The following is a 23,487-nucleotide window of genomic DNA, read 5'->3' as shown; positions in this document are numbered from 1 at the left end:
ATGATAGTGGCCGAGAGTGTTTGAATGTCTAGAAGGATTCGGAATGCTTGAACGCACCCCAACCAGAGAAGCCACCAGTGATGGTGCACTCTTTCCACTGAGTGATTCTCCCACTTGTAGAGTAGTGTGATATAAGAACAAAAATAATACAGAAAATAGATCTATAATATAATGATAATATATAAATTTAAAAGCCTACTGACACTGGAGATACTAATTTATCAGTGTGGATGCCATGATATTCTGTGAGAAATGTGTGTTTTTCCTGTGAGAAGACAGTCGGCAGTTGACCCTGCCTTCTTTTGTACATAATTTGCTGTGATTGTGTGTCCAATAAAGTGCAGCTCTCTTGTACACTGGTGGCGTCTCATCTTGCTTTATAAACCCTTCACACTGTGGAAAAACTCTCATTTTGTAAAGAAAAACAAAAGTAATTGGTTCAAAAGTGTGTTTATTTAAAGTAAAGTTTGTCTTGATACTGAATAGATAACAACACTACAAATTTAGAGCATACAAAGCCATGAGGCAACACAGTAATAATCAAAATTGTTTTTTTTTTTTTTTTTAACAGATTTGAAATCAAATTCATGGACGTTTTTAATAGAAACATTCAATAATTCAATCTCTATTTACACAGCAAATTCACGCTAAAATGTTTGCAAAAATACACACTGCCAAATCGCTTAATAGATATGTTTCATAAACTATATACAGAAAGTTTAAATCCTGTTCTTTTATCTGTATGCTTATAAGTGGTTCCGTTTCATTATTTAAAAAAAAAAAAAAGTCTTTGAACAGAAGTAGCTCAAGTGTCCTGGCGCTGTGCCGGCCGACGACCATCTGTCGGCCTGAACGGTGTGTTCCTTAAATCTGAGTCGGGGGAAAAGACAAGGCAAGATTCAACATCCCATAGACGTCTAACATGCAGCACACATGCTTAAAAACCTCCCCAATCATCTCCTGCAGGGGGGAATCGTGTTACCGTACCTGTGATGATGTCCTCCAGGGCGCCATCCTTCCCTTCGCGTACCTGTGGTTTCACCTGCCTCTTCTTCAGCTCAGCTATCAGGTCCATCTGGGGCATCTTAGGCATCATAGGCCCCTTATGGTGCAAGAATCAAAAGAAGCATTTAAGATTAATGAAACAACCACCTCAGAGCTTTAGTTACATGTGTTGTAACTGCAGAATTGTTGGTTTACACTGGATGTAGCATTCCCAAGCAACTTAACCTTTCAAATAACCCAAAAGCTATTATGATATTATGATACCTGGGTATAAAAAAACATTGGATATTTAATTTCAGAAAATCATTTACCTTTTGAGCCCCAGGCTTGTTTGGAGACATGTTGTCTTTTCCCTCTTTGCTCTCTCTCTCCATTTTCTTTTTCTGCTCGATGTCCTGCAGTGCTGCCTGTGTTTAATCCAGGGCAAAACAGTTAGCCTTACATGCAGCGTTTGTTGTGCATGAGTATCAGAGAGCTAGTTCACATTCTCACCTTATAGGCCCTTATCAAGCGTACAAACAGCGGGAAAAACATGGAAGGCTGTGTGGTTTTGGGGTTCTCGCCAAAATACTCCACCACAGAGAAGTACGCCTCCTGGAGAGAGAGGAAGAACAACAACTGGATGAAAAATACATCCAAAGGAAGATATACATCTATGTGATCAGAGTTGTGTGAAAGGCAAACCTGCGCTGTCTTGCTGTCTTTGATGAAAGTTTCCAGCTGCTCACTGTTGGTTTTAATGAATTCCTTCAGCACAGGACTGTCATCCTGCACCAGGAATTCCTTTTTGGTCATCTCCATTCCTCGTTCTAATGAGCGGATATCCTGAAGAATGCCATCCAGTGATACTGCAGAACGAAAACACCAGTAAGTGTGAAACAAATCTCAATTTCAACCACAGGTTACAGAACAGACGATCTATTTAGTGTTAACATACCAAGTGCTGCCTTGTCTACAAAGTGTAGCTCGGTGTGGAAATTTTCCAAGTCGGGGTATTTTTCCTGGATGATGCTGGTGATGAATTGAAGTAACGTCTGGGAGCGATCAGTTGATTTGGTCTCAAACAACTAAAAAAGGTGAAGTTGGTAAGTTTTCATTAGTTTTAAAATAACTCAACAGCTAAAAGAATGAGACTGCTCAAGGTCATTTGAATGCTTATTGCTTGAACTTTTGATTTGTAGAAGAACAAAATGCTACTTACAAGGTCCAGACTCTGCAGCCGAAACCCATAAACGGCGCCCCTTTTACTGCTGTTCATGTAGTTTCCAAAGGCGAGAATAATCTGGAAGGGAACACATGAGAAGACTTGTGAGAAAACTCAAAAGACATAGAAGATACACTTGCATGTCATATTATCCTTTAATTACCTCTAAGATCTTCTTCAGTTTGGCTGACGACTTGACGGACATTGATGCAGCAATAATGGAGTTCAGTTGCTGTGGGTGAGGTCAAAACAAAATGAGAACCCTCAATTTCTAAAGTATTTTCAGAGGCCAGTCAATAATGACTGTAATATATTTGACAAACTGACCGGCTGCAGGCGTTTGACAGTCTCTGGGAAGTTGCCCATGAAGATGAGAGTGTTTATTCGCTGCTTTAGACGAGGAATCTTCCCAAAGCGTAAAATAAACTGGTCCTCGTCAGTCAGTTCCTCGAGCGGGCGGCCATCTTTCTCGTAGTTCAGAAGCAGCTTCATCTCGAAATCTGACGGTATGAAGTGCTCGAGTAACTCCAGGAAGTCTACGGACAGAGACTGCTGGTCGTACCTGTCGAAAAAGAGTCATGATAGTCATCCAGTTGGAATGTGTTAGAGAGAAGGGGGAAGGTCTCCAATAAAGCACATACGTCTCGATAGCGGCGCAGAGTCCTGATGGGTTCATTCCTCCCTTGCGTAAAGTGATGGCCAGATTCTTGGCCTTATTGCCGTCAATCAGGGTGGTCTTGCTGGGGGCCTTCTGGAGTACCTTCTTGTTGATCTTGGACAGGTCTTTTGGAGCACCCTGTGCCCGAGTCTTAAACTGTTCCTCAAATATCTCCATGTTCAGCTCCTGATGCAGGAAGTTAAACATTATATCGACTTATATTATAAGTTATATAATATTATATTTTAAAGGCCAAGTTTTCTAAAAGAAAAAACAGTAGAGTGAACATTTTAAAAAAGATTAGAGGTGGCATCTTCTTACCCCTAAGATCTGCTCGTCATCCAGTTCATTGAAGACTGTGCCTGTCACCTGGTTTGGTTTTAAGGCCTGCCAGTTTAACAAGGGCATCTTGAACTTGGTCTGAATGGGTTTCTTTGCCTTGAGCCCTGAAGAAAGAAAAGGAGGAGGGAAAAAAATCAAATGAAGAAGAACTTGACTCTTGACAACTTTCCACACTTTTTTTTAAAATCAAAAACGCTTACCAGACTGAGCATTTGGTGCTCCAGGAGGAGGTGGGGGTCCGCCACCAGGTGGGGCAGGTGGAGGTGGGGGTCCAGAACCAGGAGGAGGAGGAGGAGGTGGGGGTCCACTACCGGGAGGAGGAGGAGGAGGAGGTGGAGGTGGGGGACCTCCTCCAGGAGCAAGAGGAGGTGGGGGAGCTCCTGGTAGAGGTGGAGGTGGCGGAGGTGGAGGTGGAGCGGCAACAGACCCTGGTCCTCCAGGAGGAGGTGGAGGTGGAGGTGGAGGGCCTGAACAGCTGGGCTGTTGGGATTCAGAATCAGTGACAGAGGATGCAGCAGCAGGAGGGTCAGCTGAGGCCGGTGCTTGGATGTATTCGACCACCGTCACAGGCACCACCTGGACGTCCAGACCTCCTGAGGCGCTGCGTCCCAGTCGAATCAACCCTTTGTCCTGCAGCTCCTGGATCTTCTGCTCCAGCTCTGAGGACATCTGAGGGGCGGAGGTGCTCAGACGCTCCCTGTCCCTCTCCCGCTCCCTGTCCAGCTCCCGCTCTCGCTCTCTCTGCTGCAAGGAGCTGACCTGAGAACAGGACTCTCTCAGACTCTCCTGAAAAACACAAAACTGTAAACACAGGGTGCACAAAAACAGTCTTTCTTTAGAATTGAAGGAGACATTTGAGTGTGGACAAACACTGCGTGTCATCTATGGATAATCATCTGCAGGTAAAAGTGCAATTACTCTCCTCGTTTTAATGTTATACTGAAGGTGATTTGATTTGAATGTACTTCTTAATTGAGATTATTGAGGTCATGTAAAGACTCACTCCTTTGCACTCATTAATAACAAATCAATGTGAGAATGCTTCACCTTGGCTTATCTGTGTCATTACACATAGATCCTGTCATACAGCAGCATACTTACTTTGAGCAGCTCGGTCTCCTTGGTGGCCTGCATGAGCTGAGTCTCCAGGTCAGATATCCTCTCTACAGACAGATTCTCGATCTCCTGAAGCCGACCGCTCAGCTAAGACACAGGCGACAGTCCTTCAACATCACAACTTTTACAAATTCATCTTCATTTTTTTTTTTTTTTTCCCATTTATGTGTCTGACCTGTGAGTTGTGCTCCTGCAGTTCATCCACGTGCTCCAGCACCCCTCCTCTGTTCTCAGCGTCCTCCAGTAGGGCTCCTACATCCAACACATTGTCCAGGTAAGCCTGGATCTGCACCTGCAGCTTCTCCGACTCTGTAAGCTTCAGACCCTTTCACATGAACACAGATAATAATAACTTTAACAAAATAAATCTTATGATTGGCATTAAAAAGAATAATTGTGTAATTATTGCAAACATATTTTTATTCTTTTGGGTGCTGAATGGTGTGCTGTGCCTTTAAGACATTTTTCACTGAATAAGTTCATTGCTGCAGGTGCCCCCTTTTCATTCTGTGGCTGGATCTGTTGTGATTTAAAGAGTATCAACTACAGCAGCTCTAACTTTTGACTGATAAAGACTGACCTGCAGACACCAGCGGTTTACTCTGAGACGTTTTTACAGACTCACCTCAAGATATTTGTCCAGCCCGAGGTGAGTGAACTCATACTGTAGATGAACTCGGAAGTTCATGTTCTCCACTGAATGGACCACAATGTTAATAAACTGCATGCAGGCCACCTGGAAACAGACATAATGGGGGATTATTTCTGAAGAACATGCACAATCTCATCTCTCTGTAGCTGTTAAAAAAAGTCAGTCAGTATGGAGGTGACATGTTTATGGACCTACCATGAAGTCTATGTTGCTGTCATCATTGATGAAGTACTCCATCAGCTTCTCAAAACGGTTCCTTTCTCTGCTCACCTGAAAAAGATGGAAACTTATTTATTGAAACATGCTACTTTGCAAATCACTTTTATTTTTGTCCGAATGGGGACGCAAGCGAGTCGTAAATGCAAAAGTCTTTTTCCATGACAAAGAGATACCTGATCTCAGTCACACTAAAAAATGAGGATATATTTGAACCTGTGCATTGTACTGGCATTTGAACTACAAAAATGTTTATGACTGTTCCCCATGTGCAACGATTATGACCATAGTGCATGTGAGGGCTGGATTGTGTCAGCAGCAAGATGAGTCACCAAAGAGGGGAAGTGTGGAACAATGGCTTGACTGTGCTTGCAACAGTCAAAGTCAAACTGAGTTGTCATTTAATTTAAAGCAAATTACTTCATAAAAACAAATTTCACCTCTTTAAAATTGTCAAAAGCAGAGAGAATGATGTCATGTCCTCCTCTGACGAGACACACAGCAGCCAGCAGCTCCAACACAAGAGCTTTGGTCCTGCCGCAGAATAGGAGGGTTAGATATGGATACAGACAGACAGACAGACAGAAAATACAAACTTGATCTACTCATTGACACTAACCTGGGATTCCTGCTGTTGAGACTGAGGGTGATCTCATTGACACAGCGAGGGTGAGTCATCACCAGATTAAACCCAGACTTTAAAAAGGAGAAGAAACCAAAGGATAAACATAGGGCCAACATATACGTAGCTGATGTGTTCAAAGATTCAGGGAAGACTTTAAATCGTATAAGGAGGGGCAAAAGCTCACATAAGTAAAACAACAGTGGGCAAAAAAAAAATCTTTCCCCATCTTTAAGAGCAAAAGACACAATAAAGCAAACACAGTCAATTCATGCTTCACCTGGTAGTTCATGATGGCTCGCAGACACATTATGCACACATGTACATCATCTCTCTGGTATGATGTATGGGACTTCTTGTGCATCTTGTTCCCTAGAGTGGAGCTTATTCTGTAGAGGGATATCAATATGAACAAATGAATACATGCTTTATAAAATAGAGAAGCTACTGTGTGAGTAAATGTTTTGTAGTTGAGGCCGATAACTGATAAGATGCATTTAAAAAAAAGTTTGTAGGGGCGCTGTTGGCCGAGTGATTAGGGTGCGCACCCCATGTACAGAGGCTATAGTCCTCAAAGCAGGCGGCCGGGGTTCAAATCCGACACTGGTTCCTTTCCTGCATGCCATTCCCCACTGTCCCTGTCCCTAATTTCTGAATCTATCCACTGTCATGCCTCTCCAATAAAGACACAAAAAGCCAAAAAAATACATCTTTAAATCAGGATATTTGCCAGACGGTTGGAATGTCCTAGTTTTAGTAGAAGCTGGTGTCAATAGCAGGTAGATGATCATGCAATTTCATGAGGAAGCAGCAGAAAAAGAGCACGCTACCAGCAATGCTCCCATAGATTTATCTCTCGCCACAATTAATTTCAGATTTTACATATCATCAGCATTTGGTTGGTCTACTTGCGCTGTCATAATGTTTGATAACACCTAAATAATCAAATTAAAAGATAAAGAATCCCTCAGATAGGGTTCAGGTTAAGCTCAGTGGTTAGCGCGTGCGCCTCATGTACAGAGGCTGTGGTCACAGATGCTGTGGGTTCAGATTCAATGTCAACCCTTTGATGCATTTTCAACTCCCCCCCTCTCTCTCCCAGTGTTTTCTAAGTCTATTCAGATGTCCTAGCCAATGAAGGCAAAATGGTCCTAAAAAGTAACTTTAAAAAAACCCTAAGATATGGAGAAATGGATGATGATCGTTTTGATCCAGTCTGGCAAATACAAAGCATTTTGCATTTGAACAACTCTGTTGTACTAAAATATCTCACCATTACACCATTACCCTCCCTTGTCTGACCATAGGTGTATCTATTAATGCTAAGAGTTGTTCTTACCTGACAGTCAGAGCGCGAGCAGCTCTGGTCATCCCGTGTGACTGGGAGCTGCTGGGGCTTTTTGTCAAGTCTTCCATGGACCTCTCCACAGGTTTTCCTCTGTCTGACAGGGTGCCACCATTTTCAAAACTGTCCACATCAAACCTAAAGAGATAGCAACAACAACAACAAAAACATCCAGGTTAATAAAGTATTGTTTTGAAGGAGAGTCATCGGTTACTTAAGAGTTCTTGGTGTTACTTACGAGGCGTCACTCTGTGCATGGGACAGGTACTCCACAAGAACATCCAAACCTTTGTTCTGGTCATTAAGAAACTCTTGAGCCCATCTACGGAAATGAAAGTATGTGGATTATAAGAAGATCACTCAGAGAGAAATATTTTACCAATGTTTGTTAGTGATTATGTGCTCTGATTGGATATAAACCCTGACTGCGATACTTGAAAAGAAAAATCTCTTAAAAAGCGATTTTGATTCATTAACACGTTAACACACTCTGACTCGAGCCATTACCCTCTGATTATACTGTTTCAACCTTTCTTGTTCTGTTTTACCTGCAATGTAATGTCACCAGTCATTCCAGTAAACTGTCAATAGCAACTGTTTTGAAACTTTTTTTATTTTCTGATTTAATTTGCTACTATCACACAACTTTATAACAACAATTCCCCTAAAACATAGTTTTAAAAAAAAAAGAAACTGTGTTTAAAGCCCAATAATCATCCCGATACTTCAAAACGTCATTTAATAAACAAAGGTGCCCTGTGTTGTTCTCTATAAAGCAATGCTTTACAAATATGCTCGTGCATATGACCGACAACATGTGCAGTGCAAAACTCATTTCTGCCATCAGACTCACAAACTATTAATAGACTGTTAGCTGGCAGCAGAAAAACAGACAAAAGGGTGCCCGCTTCATTGCACGATAAAAACATGAAAACTGAAAATAATTTTGAATATTAAAAAATAAAATCTGTATTTAAAAAATATAAAATGAATAGGAAATAAAAAACTAAACATTACACAACAAATTATAACATAAATATCACTTTTCTGTCTTACCCGATGTGATTGGTGCGGAGTGATATCTCCAAATCTTTAAGGACCTGGGTGGCCTCTTGTATCCGCTTCTTCAGCTAAAGATGCAGCAGGGGTGAGAATAAAATCAGCACTGTGATTAGATAAGAAGGTAACCATATGTAACCGTGTGTCAAATGTGAAAAGAAGGTTATGCTTGATACTGACTCTGCGAGACACTCCTCCTTGATCCTGGTAGAAGCTTTTGATCTTAGCCAGGTAAGTGGAGGGGGGGCTCTTCACCTGGAAACGCTCCTGAGGAGGCAGAATTCATAGAGCGCTCCGTTAAAATAGGCTTTTTGGACCGAGTTCATATTTTCAGCAGAGAGTTGGGCTTCACCTGAGACACATTTACAGGCGCACAGCATCTGTAGCTATTACTGTCAGTGCTAGTAAACACATCAGACACAAACCGCTCTCTGTTTCCAAGACAACGCCTCTATAGGTTGCCACCACAGAGAATGTGCAACAAGGTTTCACACATTATCACCACACATCCATTTCAGGTGATTGGTTTTTTTTTTTTGTGTGTGTGTGTGCTCGCTTCCCCAGTGTGAGGAAAAGAGCAAGGATCCTTTCAGTTTAATGACATTTATCAATGTTTACCTGTTAAATCTTACCTGATCACACACTAGTTCCCACTTCTTGTCATTGTCATACTGGCTCAACAGCTTCAGTTTATCTGGAGGTAAGTTCATGTAGCTCTGAAAAAGACAATAAGACGACCAAATCTCACAATTTCAAACTTGAACATTTTTCTCTTCTAAAGCTCCACACAAGACTTCATAAATATCCAAATATACCAAACCACAGATCGACCTTGTGAGTAGAGCAGAAGGGGGACTCACGGTTTACATGTATATATCGATGGCGGCCAGCAGGTATATATATACAGAAACCCCCACCTACACCGGTTTGGTTCAGGTTGACTCAGCCGTCTCTGGAGTTGACACAGTCAGGCCAAAGAAGCATTGTTTCATTCTGATCTGTCTTGTCTGCCCAGGGTGAAATGTCTCCCTCCTTGTATAGAGATGACTCCCCCCAGTCTAAAGAGCCTAATAAAGCTCATTTTGGATCATACATTATTCACTAAGTAATTGCTGATTTTTTTTTGGGGTGGACAAATAATATCTAAAACGTACAATGTGCAAGAATGATCCTCAACATCTGTCATGTGAATACATGGTTCCATTAAACAGGTGAAGTATTATTTATGGGTTTTGTTTTACCAAACTAATCATTTCAGTTGACACTGGGCGTTGATCTTCAGGTCTAACTGTTTGCACTTTCAAGTGGTGATGCTTGTATTTTTTTTCCTCTGCGCTCTCAAAGAGAAAAGCAGAAACGGAAACAGACTGCTGCTTCATTCTTAAGGGAGGGGTGGCTCTGTTGGCTTTACGTCTTTATAAGACTACCACACCTAAAAAAAACAACAACCTCACGTTAAGGTTACTGTTTATATTCAATTGCATTGTTTACTAAAAGCGAAAGTAATGCTAATAAAAACCAACATAAAAAAGAGAAGGTGCATTTCTCATTTCCTTGTAAAAGTGGTTACACAAACTTCAAAAAGATAAATTCTCACAGAAAAGAAGGATATAGAATGACCTCTTTCTAGATTTCGTAATGGATGTTTTTGTTAAAAAAAAAAAGGAAAAGGAAGTGATGTCATACTTTCATAAAACTGAGAGCGGGGTTGTTGGAACAAAATGGAACAGGTTACCACTCTTAATCATCTGAGTGGTAAAGATGTTATGAAACTCAGAAACCACATGGTTATTTTCAGAAGTGTCTTTTCAAAGAAAAAGAAAATCACACATGTTTTAAACTGCAAGCATCTCGGCATCTTTGCTGAGCTCCACCTATAACATGATTTAAAAAATGCCAACAAGTGGACGGGTACATGCTTGGAGATGGGTGTGTGTGTGTGTGTGTGTGTGTGTGTGTGTGTGTGTGTGTGTTTGTTTGTTGGGGGGCATGAGTTGCTAAGTGATATGTGAAGAGGGCGTTTCTAAATGTTTTGCATAAGTTACATGACATATATCAGCAGCGGTCCTGCAAGGTTCAAGGCTTATTTCAAAATGTAAGGCCTTGTGTTGAACCTAATAATAACAATATAAACACCAGCATTAATGTACTTTATGGCAGTGCAGTCATGAAACCGAGTTTATTGAGCACTTATTTATTGTTGAAAAGAGATGTTTCTTAATCCTTAAGCAGTTGGAGCAGAGCTAACATAACTGCTTCTGTTTGCACATCTGCAGACACTGAATGCAGCATTTACATGTGACCTTCAGGTACAAGGTGTATTTTATTTTCTCCAGCGGAAGGTAGACAGAAAAGCTCAAGCTGGAGAAAAAAATGAAGCCAAAGAAGTTACATTTAAGATAACGTATGGATGACAAGGAGCGCTTTACTCATGTTAATGGAGGCTCTACAGGCTGAGTGTCAGCATGACATCACTTATTTATTTATTATTTATATTATTTTTTTACGGAAATTCTTTTTTAGAGCGTCTCATGCTCATTTAGACGAGTATACCAAACAAAAAGCTGATCCTTCAGGACACTATGCCATTTATATGAGCTCTAACTATTATTTTGAATACATGAAGTGTTTTATTTATTGGTTAAAAACATCAACAAGTTGAGAGTTTAAGCATTCTTAATACCAAACAAAAGCACTTCGATGTATTTCCCTTTACCATGTCCCTAAAGTAATTTTCAAAAGTTTTGATCTTTTCCAACTTTTTGTAAGACTGAAGAAAGAATGATGCAACAGTTGGTTTCCAGGTCTTCTGGTCTGTAAATATGTTGCTCAACTTCCTCTCTGGGCCAGCTCCCCAGGCAGGCGCTAATCACCATGTTCCTAACAGTCAAGGAAAGACTAAGACTGTACCCATAAATCTTGCAAAATGATCTTAACATTATTTAGTCGATGATTCCTGTTTTTTAAATGACTTAAAATTAAGGATGTTAAAAGTGTAGGAATCATTTGTCATCGGTATCTCTCCCACCAGACAAACGAAATGATGGTTTGCAGGTGTAATGTTTCAAAACAGTGAAGAATTACACTCTGTGACAACCAAAACACATTCATGTGCACCTGCTTATTAATCCAAACCACTACACAAAGCCTCTAACCCAAAACCAGCTAGCCTTAGTAATACATCAAGTGCAACATCTCAGGTGCAGCCACTCACCAGCACCACATTGAAGCGCTCCTCCAGCTCCTTCTCTGGGGGCATGGGCAGTTTGGGGGGAGCCGGCTGCTTCTTCTGCAAGGTAGGAGCGGGGTCACTCATTCCTGAAGCTGCCCCGACTGAGTTCCTGGCTTCTCGTCCCTCAGTCGGTTCCTGCTCCAAGCCCCCTGCAGCCGCATTCCCCATCACTAATCTCCAGAAGTAATCCAGGAGGAAAGCTGTGTACAAACCTTTTCTACCAAGAAATTAGTCTATCCAAAAATAGGGTGGTAAAAGGTGACCACTCCAAATGACAAAAACAAGCAGGCCTCAATCAGAGTCTTTGAGTCTTCAGTGAGAGGAACATGAAGTCTCTGGTCTACTGAATCTGCCTATAGTCCTAGTCCTGAGGACAGGGTGGTAGAAGAAGGTTTATTATTCTCATGTCTGTCCTCTCATATACCTGTAGCTCTTTGAGAATAAACAACAAGCCTTAATGGGGCCTGTTGGGCTCCACGAGAAGAACCACCAAAGTGCACTGTTCTTTATACTACTTGACTGAAATCTACTCTGTCGACTGAATACTGAGGGCTGCATGTGAGAGGAAGGAGAGGGGAGTGTTGTCACCCTGCAACATAGACAGAAACCACAGAAGCAAAAAAGCAGAAGAGTAACTTCCTGTGCATGACAGCAACAGAACCTGAGGTGGAAGACAAGGGTAGAAGATGGGGTGGCAGCCTGGAAATTAGTCACAGTGGAAGATTTAAAAGTCAAGTAAATTAATATATTTTAGTTAATCCATGTATTTAAGTTTAAGTAAAAAATAAGTTAACATTTATACAATGAACTATTTACATATTTGAGTTTACAAAGTTAATATTGATATTCCAACATGTTTTAATGTTTGCAGTAGCACCTAGTAACTGTGACCAAAATTATATTATTATTGAATCTGCTTCTGTGTTTATCATAATGTTTGCCTTGAGTTTAATCATCCTAACCTCTGATTGGCTAATGACGGGACATGTGATGAGTAACAAGGAAGTGTTGGTTGTTATGTCGCAGAACAATGTGGATGACAGTGAAGTGCTGCCGAGAAAGTTATCCGTCTCCATCCTTCTGTTTCTCTTAACTAGAGTGATCCATCCACCTCATGTTACAACAGCATAAAAAGGTGTGCATGGCTAAAGAAACAAATGCCAAGCGAGCAAGAATGCAAAATGAACTAATTAGAAAATGTCCAACTTCTTACATGCACTTTTACTACTTTGGAGGCATTTATTGTCTATAAACCGGATCAACTTGCATAGTAGCACTGAAGTACATTTTGCTTTAGTCATTATATTTCAAGTAAGGTCATATAACTGGCAGTCAGGTGAGGGTAAAAAAAACCTGTACGTCCCAAGCTCTGATCTGAAAACTAGGAAGGTCTTGTCAGCTAGGTGGGTGAACCCGAAACTTGCTTTGAGTAGATATTGATAGTGGGTCGTTGTCAGGCTTTGTTTGGGCTGAGCACTTAAGTTTCATTCTATGTGCATCAACAGGAGAGGCAGTTGATGTGTGTCACACCCTCTGTTGATTGCAAGCTGAAAATCTGGGGCGGGATTTTCACGAAAATCCAAGTTTAAAAGAGTCTGAATCCGAAACTGCCAGCAGAACAAGCATCTGACGCTTCAGCGTGGCCACAGAGCCCGGGCAACCACGACTACTGCTTTGCCTATTTCCTCTGGTCATCCACTAAACACAACAAATGTGCTACAAAGAGATCTGTGTCATTCATGGGAACAGGAAAAGACACATCTGTCATAGACAACGAAATCTTAACAACTTGTCTCTGCTTAAGAAAGACTCTTCTACCCACCCTTGGCCTCTGGAACTGTCAATCTGCTGTGAATAAAACTGAATTCATCCAAGCACTTGCAAAAATGTCAGACATTCAGGCACTTGCCCTTACTGAAACCTGGATCCGCTCAGAAAATACAGTCACACCAGCTGCTCTTTCTGTTGACACAGTGTTCTCACACACACCCCGCTCTGTTGGACGTGGAGGTGGTACAGGTATCTTCATTTCTAATACCTGGAAATTCAATAATCTCTTCCCACTGAGCAACAACTCCTCATTTGAATATCACACAATCTTGGTTACTGCTCCTATTAAAATGTACATTGCTATCATTTACCGCCCACCAGGGTGGAATGTGAATGATTTTGTTGTGGAACTGGACATGCTACTCTCAGAAATCCCTGATGATGGAACACCACTGACTGTAATGGGAGACATGAATATACACACTGATAAAGCCCAGGTAACAGACTTCCTTGCTCTCCTATCCTCATTTGACCTCACGCAGGTCCTAACCCCTCCTACCCACAAAGCTGGCAACACTCTTGATTTAATTCTGACTCGGAACTGCTCGACAGCAAACCTGACTGTCACCCCTCTGCATCTATCAGACCACTTCTTTATTCAATTCACAATCTCCTTGCCGGAACTCCCTCAGGCACAGCCACAAATGGTGTCATACCACCAAAACATGCGATCGCTCAAGCCAGCTCAGCTGTCTAACGATGGCTGCCATACCTGCCCGTAAGGTCTTTACCGCACTACACTAGACTAGACTCTTCTCCTCTGTCGCCCCCCGGTGGTGGAATGAACTTCCAAACTCCACTGGATCTGCGGAGTCCCTCTGCACCTTTAAGAAAAAGCTAAAGACCCAGCTCTTTCATGAATACCTACTAACTTAATGATGATGGTCTCGATATTATTGATGATGATGATGGTTGTCACGATGGTTTTTGTTTGATAATGACGACTTATAAGATGGTTTCTATACCGATTAGAGCTCTCAAGAACTGCCGTCAATGTTGTGCTTTGCCTCTGTGCAACGCCTGTCAGCACCTGTGTGTCCAATCGGACTCAAAGCTGATCGTTTGCTCTTACTGACATTGTTCCCTTTTTTCTAGATCCTTACTTGTGTTGTACTTACTCTCTGATGTACGTCGCTTTGGATAAAAGCGAATAAATAATAAAAGTGTATACAATACTAGTAAAATACAATAAAAGTGAATTGTAGTATTGTAGTAGTACCTCCTAAATGACAAGAAATGACAGACAAACAGCGCCCCTCTATGTTGAAAGTAAACCACTGCATTTGTGGTTGCTGCATTCACATCTCCTCGGAAATTTCTAATTATCACCCTCGACACAAACTGTATATTTTCTTAGAACATTCATGCTGTTTTAAATGAATGGACATGTGAAAAATAAATGGTCAGATTTATACTTCTTGATTTCAACTCGTTATCGTCAGTAAATTACAGGACAAACCCTATATGTCTTTAGTTTGTTATGCGCAGTAATTACTACTGAGGGAAGGGATGATAATAATTCAAAAAAGAAAGTATCATGAATTATGCCGTGGACGCCGGGTACCAAGTATTAAATAAAAAAAACCTACACATGTATGTATCCCGATGGGTCAATAAGTAGTCCTTATATATACATATATATTTTTTTAAAACACATTATTCTAGTTTTCCGCGACCTTTTGATAAAGAAATCAGGAATTAACGGGCAGCACCCGAAGGCATCACGGGTAGTAGTTATTTTGACATTCTAAAATGACGGACCCGGATGATCACTGGAAAGTAAGAAACTAGGATTTGCTAATCTCAATTCTTTTTGTTTTTGTCAACTTGACGCAGCTACAGTCCTACGTCAGCGACAAGTGACAAACAGTCTCGGGTCTTAAAGTTGAAGATTCTGCAGATGTTAAAGAGGTGCAGGGCTTTGTTAGCTCGGCAGCTAACGTTAATTCGGCGATGTTTGCTAACGTCAGAAGCTACAGCGCTTAGCTCGTTAAACAAACACGAGACGCCACTCGAGATTTCACGTTTTAGAAACCGCGTGTGCCCAAAATAGATGTGCAAAGCTACCTTACAAAACCTTTTTTTGTTAATGCATTCCCTACGTCGTTATTTGAAACATTTATGTGAAAGTAAAGTGTAGATTTACTGCAGAGGCTTGCCAGAACAATGCAGTTAATCTACACTTTGTAAACTTGCAGAGTTATTGCCATCAAAATAAACATTAGTCATTACTTTGATACTCAAACTCAAACAGTGGACATTGCAAAATTGTAAATTGTGTCACCAGGAAATGACTTGGTCCACTTTCCCCTTTGAAAGGAGCTTTCCAAAGGACGCTTTTTTTATTATTATTATTTTATAGACGTGATATGGAAGAGCAGGAGTGAAAACAAGTTTGTATTTTCTTTGAATTTTTGTTTCTCATGTCGTGATAACAGGGACTCATGCTTTTAAGTTGTTCTGCATGTTCATGCTCACTTCATTTGTCTGTCTACTCGCCGTTATATTGTTTAGTTTCTGCTTATAATATGTCTACACTCATGCACTTTAACTTATGTCAATACTGTCCATTTACGACTCTGTTTTTGCACATTTACATTTAATCTTTAATATTTAATTTACAACCATCTACGACTTTGTTTTTGCACATTTACATCAAATCTTTCATATTTAATCTTCCTATTTAAGACTAGTAATGCTTAGTTAAATCCTGGTTGTATATATTCACATTCTTAGTTTTGATATTTTTAGTACTTATTTACTTTGTAGTTAATATTATATTGTGTTTAGATTTGCTAACATTGATTTTTTTATTTTTTACTCATATTGTGTGTTTGGATAACCTGCTGCTGTAACGCCACAATTTCCCAGTTTGGGATCAATAAAGTAATTCTATTCTATTCTAAACATATCAAACTCCTAGATTTACGAGGCAGTGATTGATGTAGATGTAGCCATGCAGGTCCTAGCCTATCAAAGTAAATATGAAACTCTGGAATCCACAAATCAAAGTCCCCTTTGTGCAGTTGTGTCCTATATAAAAACACTGCAAATGTGTGATTATTTGTTGCGGCCCTTCACCCTCGTGCACATTAGAATAGGACTATTCAGGGCATTGCTCAGTGGGGGCTCCGACTGTCAATCGGGCACACTCGCTATTGGTCAATTGTCAGTGTATTTTAGGCAGCACAATTTCCCTGTCATTATTCCAGCTCTGAAGTCTATTTTCTCTTCTTTTTTTTCTCCATCTTGTGTTACTTGGTGATGGCTTGGCAGACGGACGGTGCTTTCAGCGACAGTGGCTTTGACCATAGTGAGTATCTTGTCAGTTCATTTCCAGCTGTTTGTCATTTGATCGTGAATTTGTCTCGTGTGATGGTAACTTTACGTTTTCGGTCTCTTAAGATTAGAATGCGAATGTAGTTTTGAAATGTCTGCCGTCTTGCTCTGCAGGTTTCTTTGCTGAAACTGCTAGGAAGGGGACAGTGGTGTCCAGGGCCAACAGCATCGGCTCCACGAGTGCCTCTTCAGTACCAAACACAGGTATTCTGTTTGAAATGTGAAGACAGAGTTCATGCTACATTTAGCTTGTGGTGTGAATGTCTGCCTTGTTTACTTTGTATGAACTCGCTGCGATAAATATACTTTTATTTGAACTCTTGTCATGTCTTAAGTTTGTAAAAGATTATAACACTTATTGGCATTTTATTTTTCATCATTACAGCGTTTGTTCTGAGTCTGTCATATGTGTTGCCTCTGCTGCATGATGTCTGGTATAGGCTGGTTTAAAGTCATTCATATTCATCAGCTTGTCTGATCATGCTTGGATGAAAAAAAAAAATGGTTTAGTGTCGGCAAAACCATTTGATCCAAGAAAATAGATCCCAAACTGCGCAGGTTTTGCATTTTTGGTGCAAATCTATAAATTCATTTTCTGCTGTGGAAACCACGAAGTCTGCTCCTTGGTGAGGTCAATGTTAAATCAACATTCCTTTTAACCTATTGAGTTTGTCAGCTGCTATTCTCTGTCACATTTAGACGTTACATATTATCTAAGTGTTTGTGTATTTTTGAATAGATGATGAAGACAGCGACTACAGACAGGAGTCGTCGTATAAGGACTCGTATAAAGATCGACGGAGGCAAGCGCACACACAGGCCGAGCAGAAGCGCAGGGATGCTATCAAGGTACGCTTCAGTAGACCACAGGTGTCTGCGATTTTGGGAACGTTATTGACTCTTACTCAATGACTTTTTTCCTCTGACCTGTAGAAAGGCTATGAAGACCTCCAGTCCATAGTGCCTACCTGCCAGCAGCAGTCTGAATTTGCCGTGGGAGCACAGAAGATCAGCAAGGCTACTGTACTGCAGAAAAGTAAGATGTGACGGTGTTCGATAAACAGTCAAGAGGGGACCATGGAAATGCATCTCTAGACAATTCATAGTTTGACATTTTAAAACCTCTGTCGGAGAAAGATAGTAAGTAAAGGGCAGTTTTTTCAACATTGGTATTATTACCTCAAAGCTTTCCAATACATTCTGAATTGGTTCTTAATTGGTTGAAAGTGGGAGTAAAAAAAAACCAGCGCACACCCGTTAGTTTACTTAAGTTAAGTAACAAAAACCTTCATCATGCTCTCTGCCCCCTTAAACACATACATTACATCCAATCTCCCCTGCTCACATGTTACCTGCCCTCAGGTGAAAGAAGGATGGTATCATGTTGAACACACAAAACTGCCCTTGCATGGATTTCTTTACAAGGCTTAAAGGAATAATTATCAGTGTTTAACATGTAGGAGGGAGGTGGTTGTGGAGGGAGACCACACTCTGGGAAAAAAGGAAACTCCCGTGACCGATGCCTTTCTTTTTTCCTTTTGCAGCAATCGACTACATTCATTTTCTTCATAAAGAAAAGAAGAAGCAAGAGGAGGAAGTAACTTTGCTAAGGAAAGAAGTGATGGCGCTGAAGATCATGAAAACGTGAGACAGTGATTCACCCACTTCATTTATTCCCCATTTGGTTTTACGAACTTAAGACCTTCCTCCTTGGTGTGCACATGGCAGATAACGGGATGGATTTGATAAGCAAGTCTTTGACAAACAGAGAATGTACTGTTCTATCAGATCTAAAACTCAAAAGGGGCTTGATAGTAAAGCTCTATAAACAGCATGAAGTATTGTTTTCTGTCTTTGCAACTATACTACAATCTTTGTGAAACAGGCGAACCCATTAGGAGTTTAGAAACAGGAATATAAAGCCGTGTCCACAAAGCGGTCTAGTTCAGTTCGGTACACACTGATTGGTGTTTCCACTGTCAAAAGTTGAGAAGGGTACCAGAAAAACTGATCTGTACAATCCTACATTCTTGGTACCCTTCTGTTGGAGTGCCAACCATACCGATCAACACTAAAAGTTGGAGCTAGACACACTGATTGGTCGAAAGAATCACTGAGCGTTCATAACTGTGTTTAAATATGCTGTGCATTTAGAGTCATTTCCAGGCTGTTTTTTGTGACTATGTTCAGCACATAGCACCACCTCATGGACAGCCTCAGAGATTCAGACCTTCCTAGGAGTCATTGATGGTCTATGTTTACTCTGTCACATTCTTCTTTTTTGAATTTATTGGCTGTCGACACCATGTTGCGCACACTCTTGATTTAGTGATCTGTATCGATACTGTTGGCTGTGGAAACGCAAGCAAGATCAGGGTTAGCCGTACCAAACCGTACTGACCCAAACCTGACCGCCTGGTGGAAACGCGGCTCAAGCGAATGGGGCTGTGGACATTCATTTCTTTTCTTTTTTTATGATTTCAGAAACTATGAGCACATAGTGAAGGCCCACCAGAACAACCCACAGCAAGGAGAGGATCAGGTGTCTGACCAAGTCAAGTTCAACATCTTTCAGAGCATCATGGACTCCCTGTTTCAGTCGTTTAGTCGTTCTGTCTCGATGAGCAGCTTCCAAGAACTCTCCGCCTGTGTGTTCAGCTGGATCGAGGAGCACTGCAAGCCGCAGGTACTACCAGATATTTCTAAACACTTTGTGGACATCAGGTCAGGCGCCATCAAAACAACCTGTTTTGCTCTGTTAATATCGAGATGATAAAAGTTTGTGTCCTCCTTCTGTTCTTCTCTAGACGCTGAGAGAGTTTGTCGTTGGTGTGCTCCGACAGCTCAACTGTCAGCTGTATTGAGTGAACCTCTGGGCTGAACTCCCACATATTGACTTTGGGCTTGCTCTTGCCTCTCAGGGTGGAGTAAAAACTCCAATCAGCATCACACAGAACCACAGTATTTACACTCACTTTATCTCATCAGTAACTCCATGGCTGCGACTGGATAACCGCAACCCACGCTACGGGAGGAGATGAACATTTGTGTTGAAGGAGTTTTAAAGGGAAATCGCTGTTTTTGACATTGTTTTATTTTTCATATGTTGAATGAGTTAAACAATAAGATTGTCTACTCTCTCTTACTGAACTCAGGTTTCCACTGTAGTTTCCCTGCCATACATCACCTCTAATGAGATTTAAGAATGAGACTTGTTTCCAATTCATGGATAATTTAGAACTTGAAATCCTAGAAGCATTAAGTTCAGGTTTAAAATAACCAACACAACCTGGGTTAGGGTAAGGTTGTTCATTTGAATGCAAATGTGGAAAATGCTATTTACTTTGGTCAACGTTGGCTCTTCTAATCAGTATCAGTTCATTCCAAACTGTGCATCAGTGTGAATGTTCTTTCACTGTACCCTCAACCAGTTACCGTTTCCTTATAACCAAGGGTGTGCCGTGGACAGAGATGTGCATCTGCTGGACTTAATTGGGTTTTTATATGTACATTTTGAAAATACATATGAAAGCTACTTTTTGTCATGGCTTGGACTTTGTATTTGAGTGTGTAAAGTTAAAAGTCATTTAGATAACCGAGAGCGGCTTTACACTCGTTTCCATCAAAAGGAAATCTTGTTTTTAGTCCCTGGCTTGTTGCTTACAGTGTTTGATTTTGATAGTTCATGTATAGTTGCCATCTACTGTATATCACCATCTCCAGTATGACACCCACGATTCTAAAAAAAAAAAAGAAATATGTCGAGCATTGGTCCAAAGTCAAATGAAAAGGCAGTGGGAAAATCCTACAGCTCAGCAGTGGAGCCCAAACCTGCAGCTTATGAACCAGTTAAATCTCCTTTATGTTGTAAGATGGTTAAAAACGTTTTTGTTTTTTTTTGTTAAAGAAATACGTTGAGCATTTCATTGTCAAACGTTACAATCATAGCATTTAATAACTCGGCAGCAAGACTGAATGAAGAAACAGTGCAAAAGTTGGTAAACAAACTAAACAGGAAGATGGACAACTTGTCATTCTTTTTACATTTTTTACAACATACTAGCAGTAAAAAAACAAACTCCATTCACCTTTTATGAAAGATGTACGTTTTCAAAAGAAACGCTTTAAATAAAGATGGTGTCGTCACTCCAGACTGCTGAAGTATCTTAGCACTGTACAGGCTTACATTGAGGAAGTGGATGAACAGACGTTTTTCAGATTCTTTCAAGTGCTGGGGACAACCACCTTACAGTCCTCATCAGTCTCCACTCCAACTTCATCCTGTCAGGGCGAAAAAGGAGAGGTACGCATCAATACCGCAGATTAAAAAAAACAGCCACACAAGCAGTACACAAAAGGTGGAAGAGGCAGGAAGTTATGTTTAAGGAAATGGAGCTGCTGTCACCAGAAACTCCTTCTTGCTCTTGGGGTACCCTTCCAAAATTTGGTTCATCATGTCCGACGCCTGATAGAAGCAAAGCAGAACAGATTAGGGATTCATTTTTGATTTATGATGACAAATAACTGATGCAAGTCCTGTTTTCAGAACTTCTCTTCATTTATTGTTTGTAATACTAGCACTCAGAATTTCTGCATAATACTGGAATCTTAATTAAACATTTCATAATTATCGTTGCTGTTCATTCAAATATTTTTACCCTTAATATAAACATTTAAGCCTGAGAGTAACTGGAGTACTGTCTATGGAATGATTTAAGGTGAAGAACTATATGTCGATGTTGGTGATCCATTTGGACAAATGTTGCTGCTTTTTTTTTTTTTTTTTAAATATCTTGTCCTGTAAATACCACATCACATCCTGTAAATGTTTTCTGACAGATAATTACATCTTTCTTTCATAGTCAAACCGATCACTAAGAATAGACACAAGTACAGTTAACTTAAGTCTGTTTCATAACCAGCTAAAAGCTCCACCGATTTCACATTAGCAAAATTGACGTCTTTCACGTTCAGATTTTGTTTGACTGACAGTTAATAAAATGTTTAGACCGGGACATGAAAGAAAAATCTCATATTAGAATAGGTGGAACATCAAAATGTAATCGAAGCAGTGATTACTGATGTAGTTTGAGCTCCTTATACGTTACCATTCTCTTCCTCTTTTTCCACTCTTTCACATAAACGTTCCGCTCTTTGCAAACCTGCAATTTAAAATAAAATATGTACTACTATACTGTATAGAAGAAAACACAACGTAAACAGTCATAATATAGGTTAATTAGATGCTTTAATGACATCGGAAAGCATGCATTCCCAACCTTCTCTTTCTCTTCTGGTGTGACATGATTTGTGGCGGACTTAATCTTCTCCAGACGTCCTCTGTACCCAGAACACTCCGCTTTCAGCTCTTGGATCTCTGACTGAATTTCCTTAGTTGTCAGGGAGCTGTTGAGCTCCTTCAGCTCTGAAAAACAGCGCCCTTTCATTCTAGTGAAATCTTCTTTTTTTTAAAATAATATGACATCAAGTGGCCTACAAAGGTGCAAAACTGAAATATCTTGCTGCGATGTAAACTTGCACAGATCAGTGGTGAACTCCACCTGCGTCTAGCTGTCTGCAGGTCTGGGTGAGAGACTGCACCTCTGCACTGAGCTCTGAGATCTGCCTGTCCATGGCCTTCAGGTCTGCATCGTTCACGTCTTTGAACTGAGACTGCGGGAGAGATCGGCATATATTCATGAATAACAGGTCACGCTTAGAGCTGTCTTTCTTCAGCAGCGTAGCATTTTAAAATGAAAGAAGAAAAAAAAAAACGAAACCTGATCTGCAAAATAGATCTTTTGCTTGCCATAGGCTTTTTCCTTTATCTTGCCCTCCAAAGCCAGCAGCTCCATGGCCTTGACCACTGCCTAGTGAATTTACAAATGTGCAATAAGTGATTTAATGTAGGAAACACTAAATCTGTATATTGCATTAAGTGTTCATCTCACCGTTTTTCCCAACCCATGCTGCTTTTGTAAATTACAGAAGACATCCTGGGCACTGTAAGGACGGTTCTTCTCATTCAGATAAGACAGGATGAGAGTGGAGCCTGTGGATGACAGCAGCTTAAAGATTAAAGATTGTATTTGATCAACATCAAGAATAGCTAGAAATGACGGCTAAATGTCCCCCTACTCATTCGTGTCTACGAATCAAGTTCTTTAATGGCTCTAAGCCCAACTACTGCTTGAGTTAAACGTTATTACGTCATCGTATTTGAACTTTGTCTTTGTAGTTTTAGGAAACTTCTAGTACTGGTTAAAGAATACGTTAAAACTTTCCACAGACATTGCATAATCAAACATTTATCATTCGACGTTGACGCATTCAGAGTAACCTTACATAAAAAAAGGTTGACAAACTTGAAGTCAGCTTAGCCTATCATCATGTTTGTTGTGTACCTGTGCTATATAACGTAAGCTAACGTGGACGGACAGCTTGTTATCTTAACTTTCTAACATGTAATCTATGAAATCAAATGGACGTCGCTGGTCACACAAACAGTCAGACACGCTAAATAACTCAATTCAGTGAAGACAAAACCTCCTGACGTACTCTTACCGTTATCTTTTTTACTCATTTCTACCCTCGTCTCTTTCAATCTAACTTGCCAAACAAAGCTTCGCGCGAAATATGCGTCACTAAAAGATCGTCTATATCTGAAGATGCCTCATACCAGTTGCAATCTCTAACCTTATCTGCAAGTTGGATTTGGAGCAGAATGAGGTATCCGAAAAGAAGAGCAGAGTGAGAGCTCTGTCATTTTGGTTGGTTTAGAGAAGGTTGAGAGACGGGGGTTATCGCCCCGTCAACTTCGCGATAAAGAAATAAAAAACAAAAATCAAATACCCCATTATGGCAGGA

General features: G+C 40.6%; 3 protein-coding genes across 3 annotated transcripts; 1 reads left to right on the top strand and 2 right to left on the bottom strand.

The window, feature by feature from the left end:
• Nucleotides 1–434: 434 nt before the first annotated feature.
• Nucleotides 435–12,014, bottom strand: fmnl1a (formin-like 1a). Its single transcript, XM_065964288.1, has 25 exons — nucleotides 11,434–12,014; nucleotides 8,852–8,935; nucleotides 8,400–8,486; nucleotides 8,217–8,290; nucleotides 7,399–7,482; nucleotides 7,155–7,298; nucleotides 6,096–6,204; nucleotides 5,813–5,889; nucleotides 5,634–5,727; nucleotides 5,173–5,247; nucleotides 4,951–5,061; nucleotides 4,501–4,650; nucleotides 4,311–4,412; nucleotides 3,410–3,995; nucleotides 3,189–3,313; nucleotides 2,851–3,053; nucleotides 2,537–2,771; nucleotides 2,373–2,441; nucleotides 2,207–2,287; nucleotides 1,943–2,072; nucleotides 1,690–1,853; nucleotides 1,498–1,599; nucleotides 1,317–1,412; nucleotides 988–1,102; nucleotides 435–870 (listed from the first exon to the last, which is right to left on the bottom strand). The coding sequence occupies exons 1-25, from the start codon at nucleotides 11,617–11,619 to the stop codon at nucleotides 806–808; spliced, it is 3,348 nt and encodes a 1,115-aa protein (XP_065820360.1). The 5' UTR covers nucleotides 11,620–12,014; the 3' UTR covers nucleotides 435–805.
• Nucleotides 12,015–14,994: 2,980 nt separating this feature from the next.
• Nucleotides 14,995–20,769, top strand: mlx (MAX dimerization protein MLX). Its single transcript, XM_020652499.3, has 8 exons — nucleotides 14,995–15,060; nucleotides 16,558–16,594; nucleotides 16,735–16,824; nucleotides 17,360–17,469; nucleotides 17,554–17,656; nucleotides 18,165–18,264; nucleotides 19,105–19,306; nucleotides 19,428–20,769. Exons 1-8 carry the CDS (start codon nucleotides 15,034–15,036, stop codon nucleotides 19,482–19,484), a joined length of 726 nt encoding a protein of 241 aa, XP_020508155.1. The 5' UTR covers nucleotides 14,995–15,033; the 3' UTR covers nucleotides 19,485–20,769.
• Nucleotides 20,480–23,354, bottom strand: psmc3ip (PSMC3 interacting protein). The gene is made up of 8 exons (XM_020652500.3): nucleotides 23,185–23,354; nucleotides 22,572–22,672; nucleotides 22,401–22,490; nucleotides 22,182–22,293; nucleotides 21,900–22,045; nucleotides 21,729–21,782; nucleotides 21,026–21,085; nucleotides 20,480–20,901 (listed from the first exon to the last, which is right to left on the bottom strand). The coding sequence occupies exons 1-8, from the start codon at nucleotides 23,201–23,203 to the stop codon at nucleotides 20,845–20,847; spliced, it is 639 nt and encodes a 212-aa protein (XP_020508156.1). The 5' UTR covers nucleotides 23,204–23,354; the 3' UTR covers nucleotides 20,480–20,844.
• Between the last annotated feature and the right edge of the window lie 133 nt (nucleotides 23,355–23,487).

This window comes from Labrus bergylta, chromosome 16, assembly GCF_963930695.1.
Source record: "Labrus bergylta chromosome 16, fLabBer1.1, whole genome shotgun sequence".
Lineage (NCBI taxonomy): Eukaryota > Metazoa > Chordata > Actinopteri > Labriformes > Labridae > Labrus > Labrus bergylta.
The sequence above is the reverse complement of the archived record's forward strand: the minus strand, read 5'-3'. Positions and strand labels throughout refer to the sequence as shown.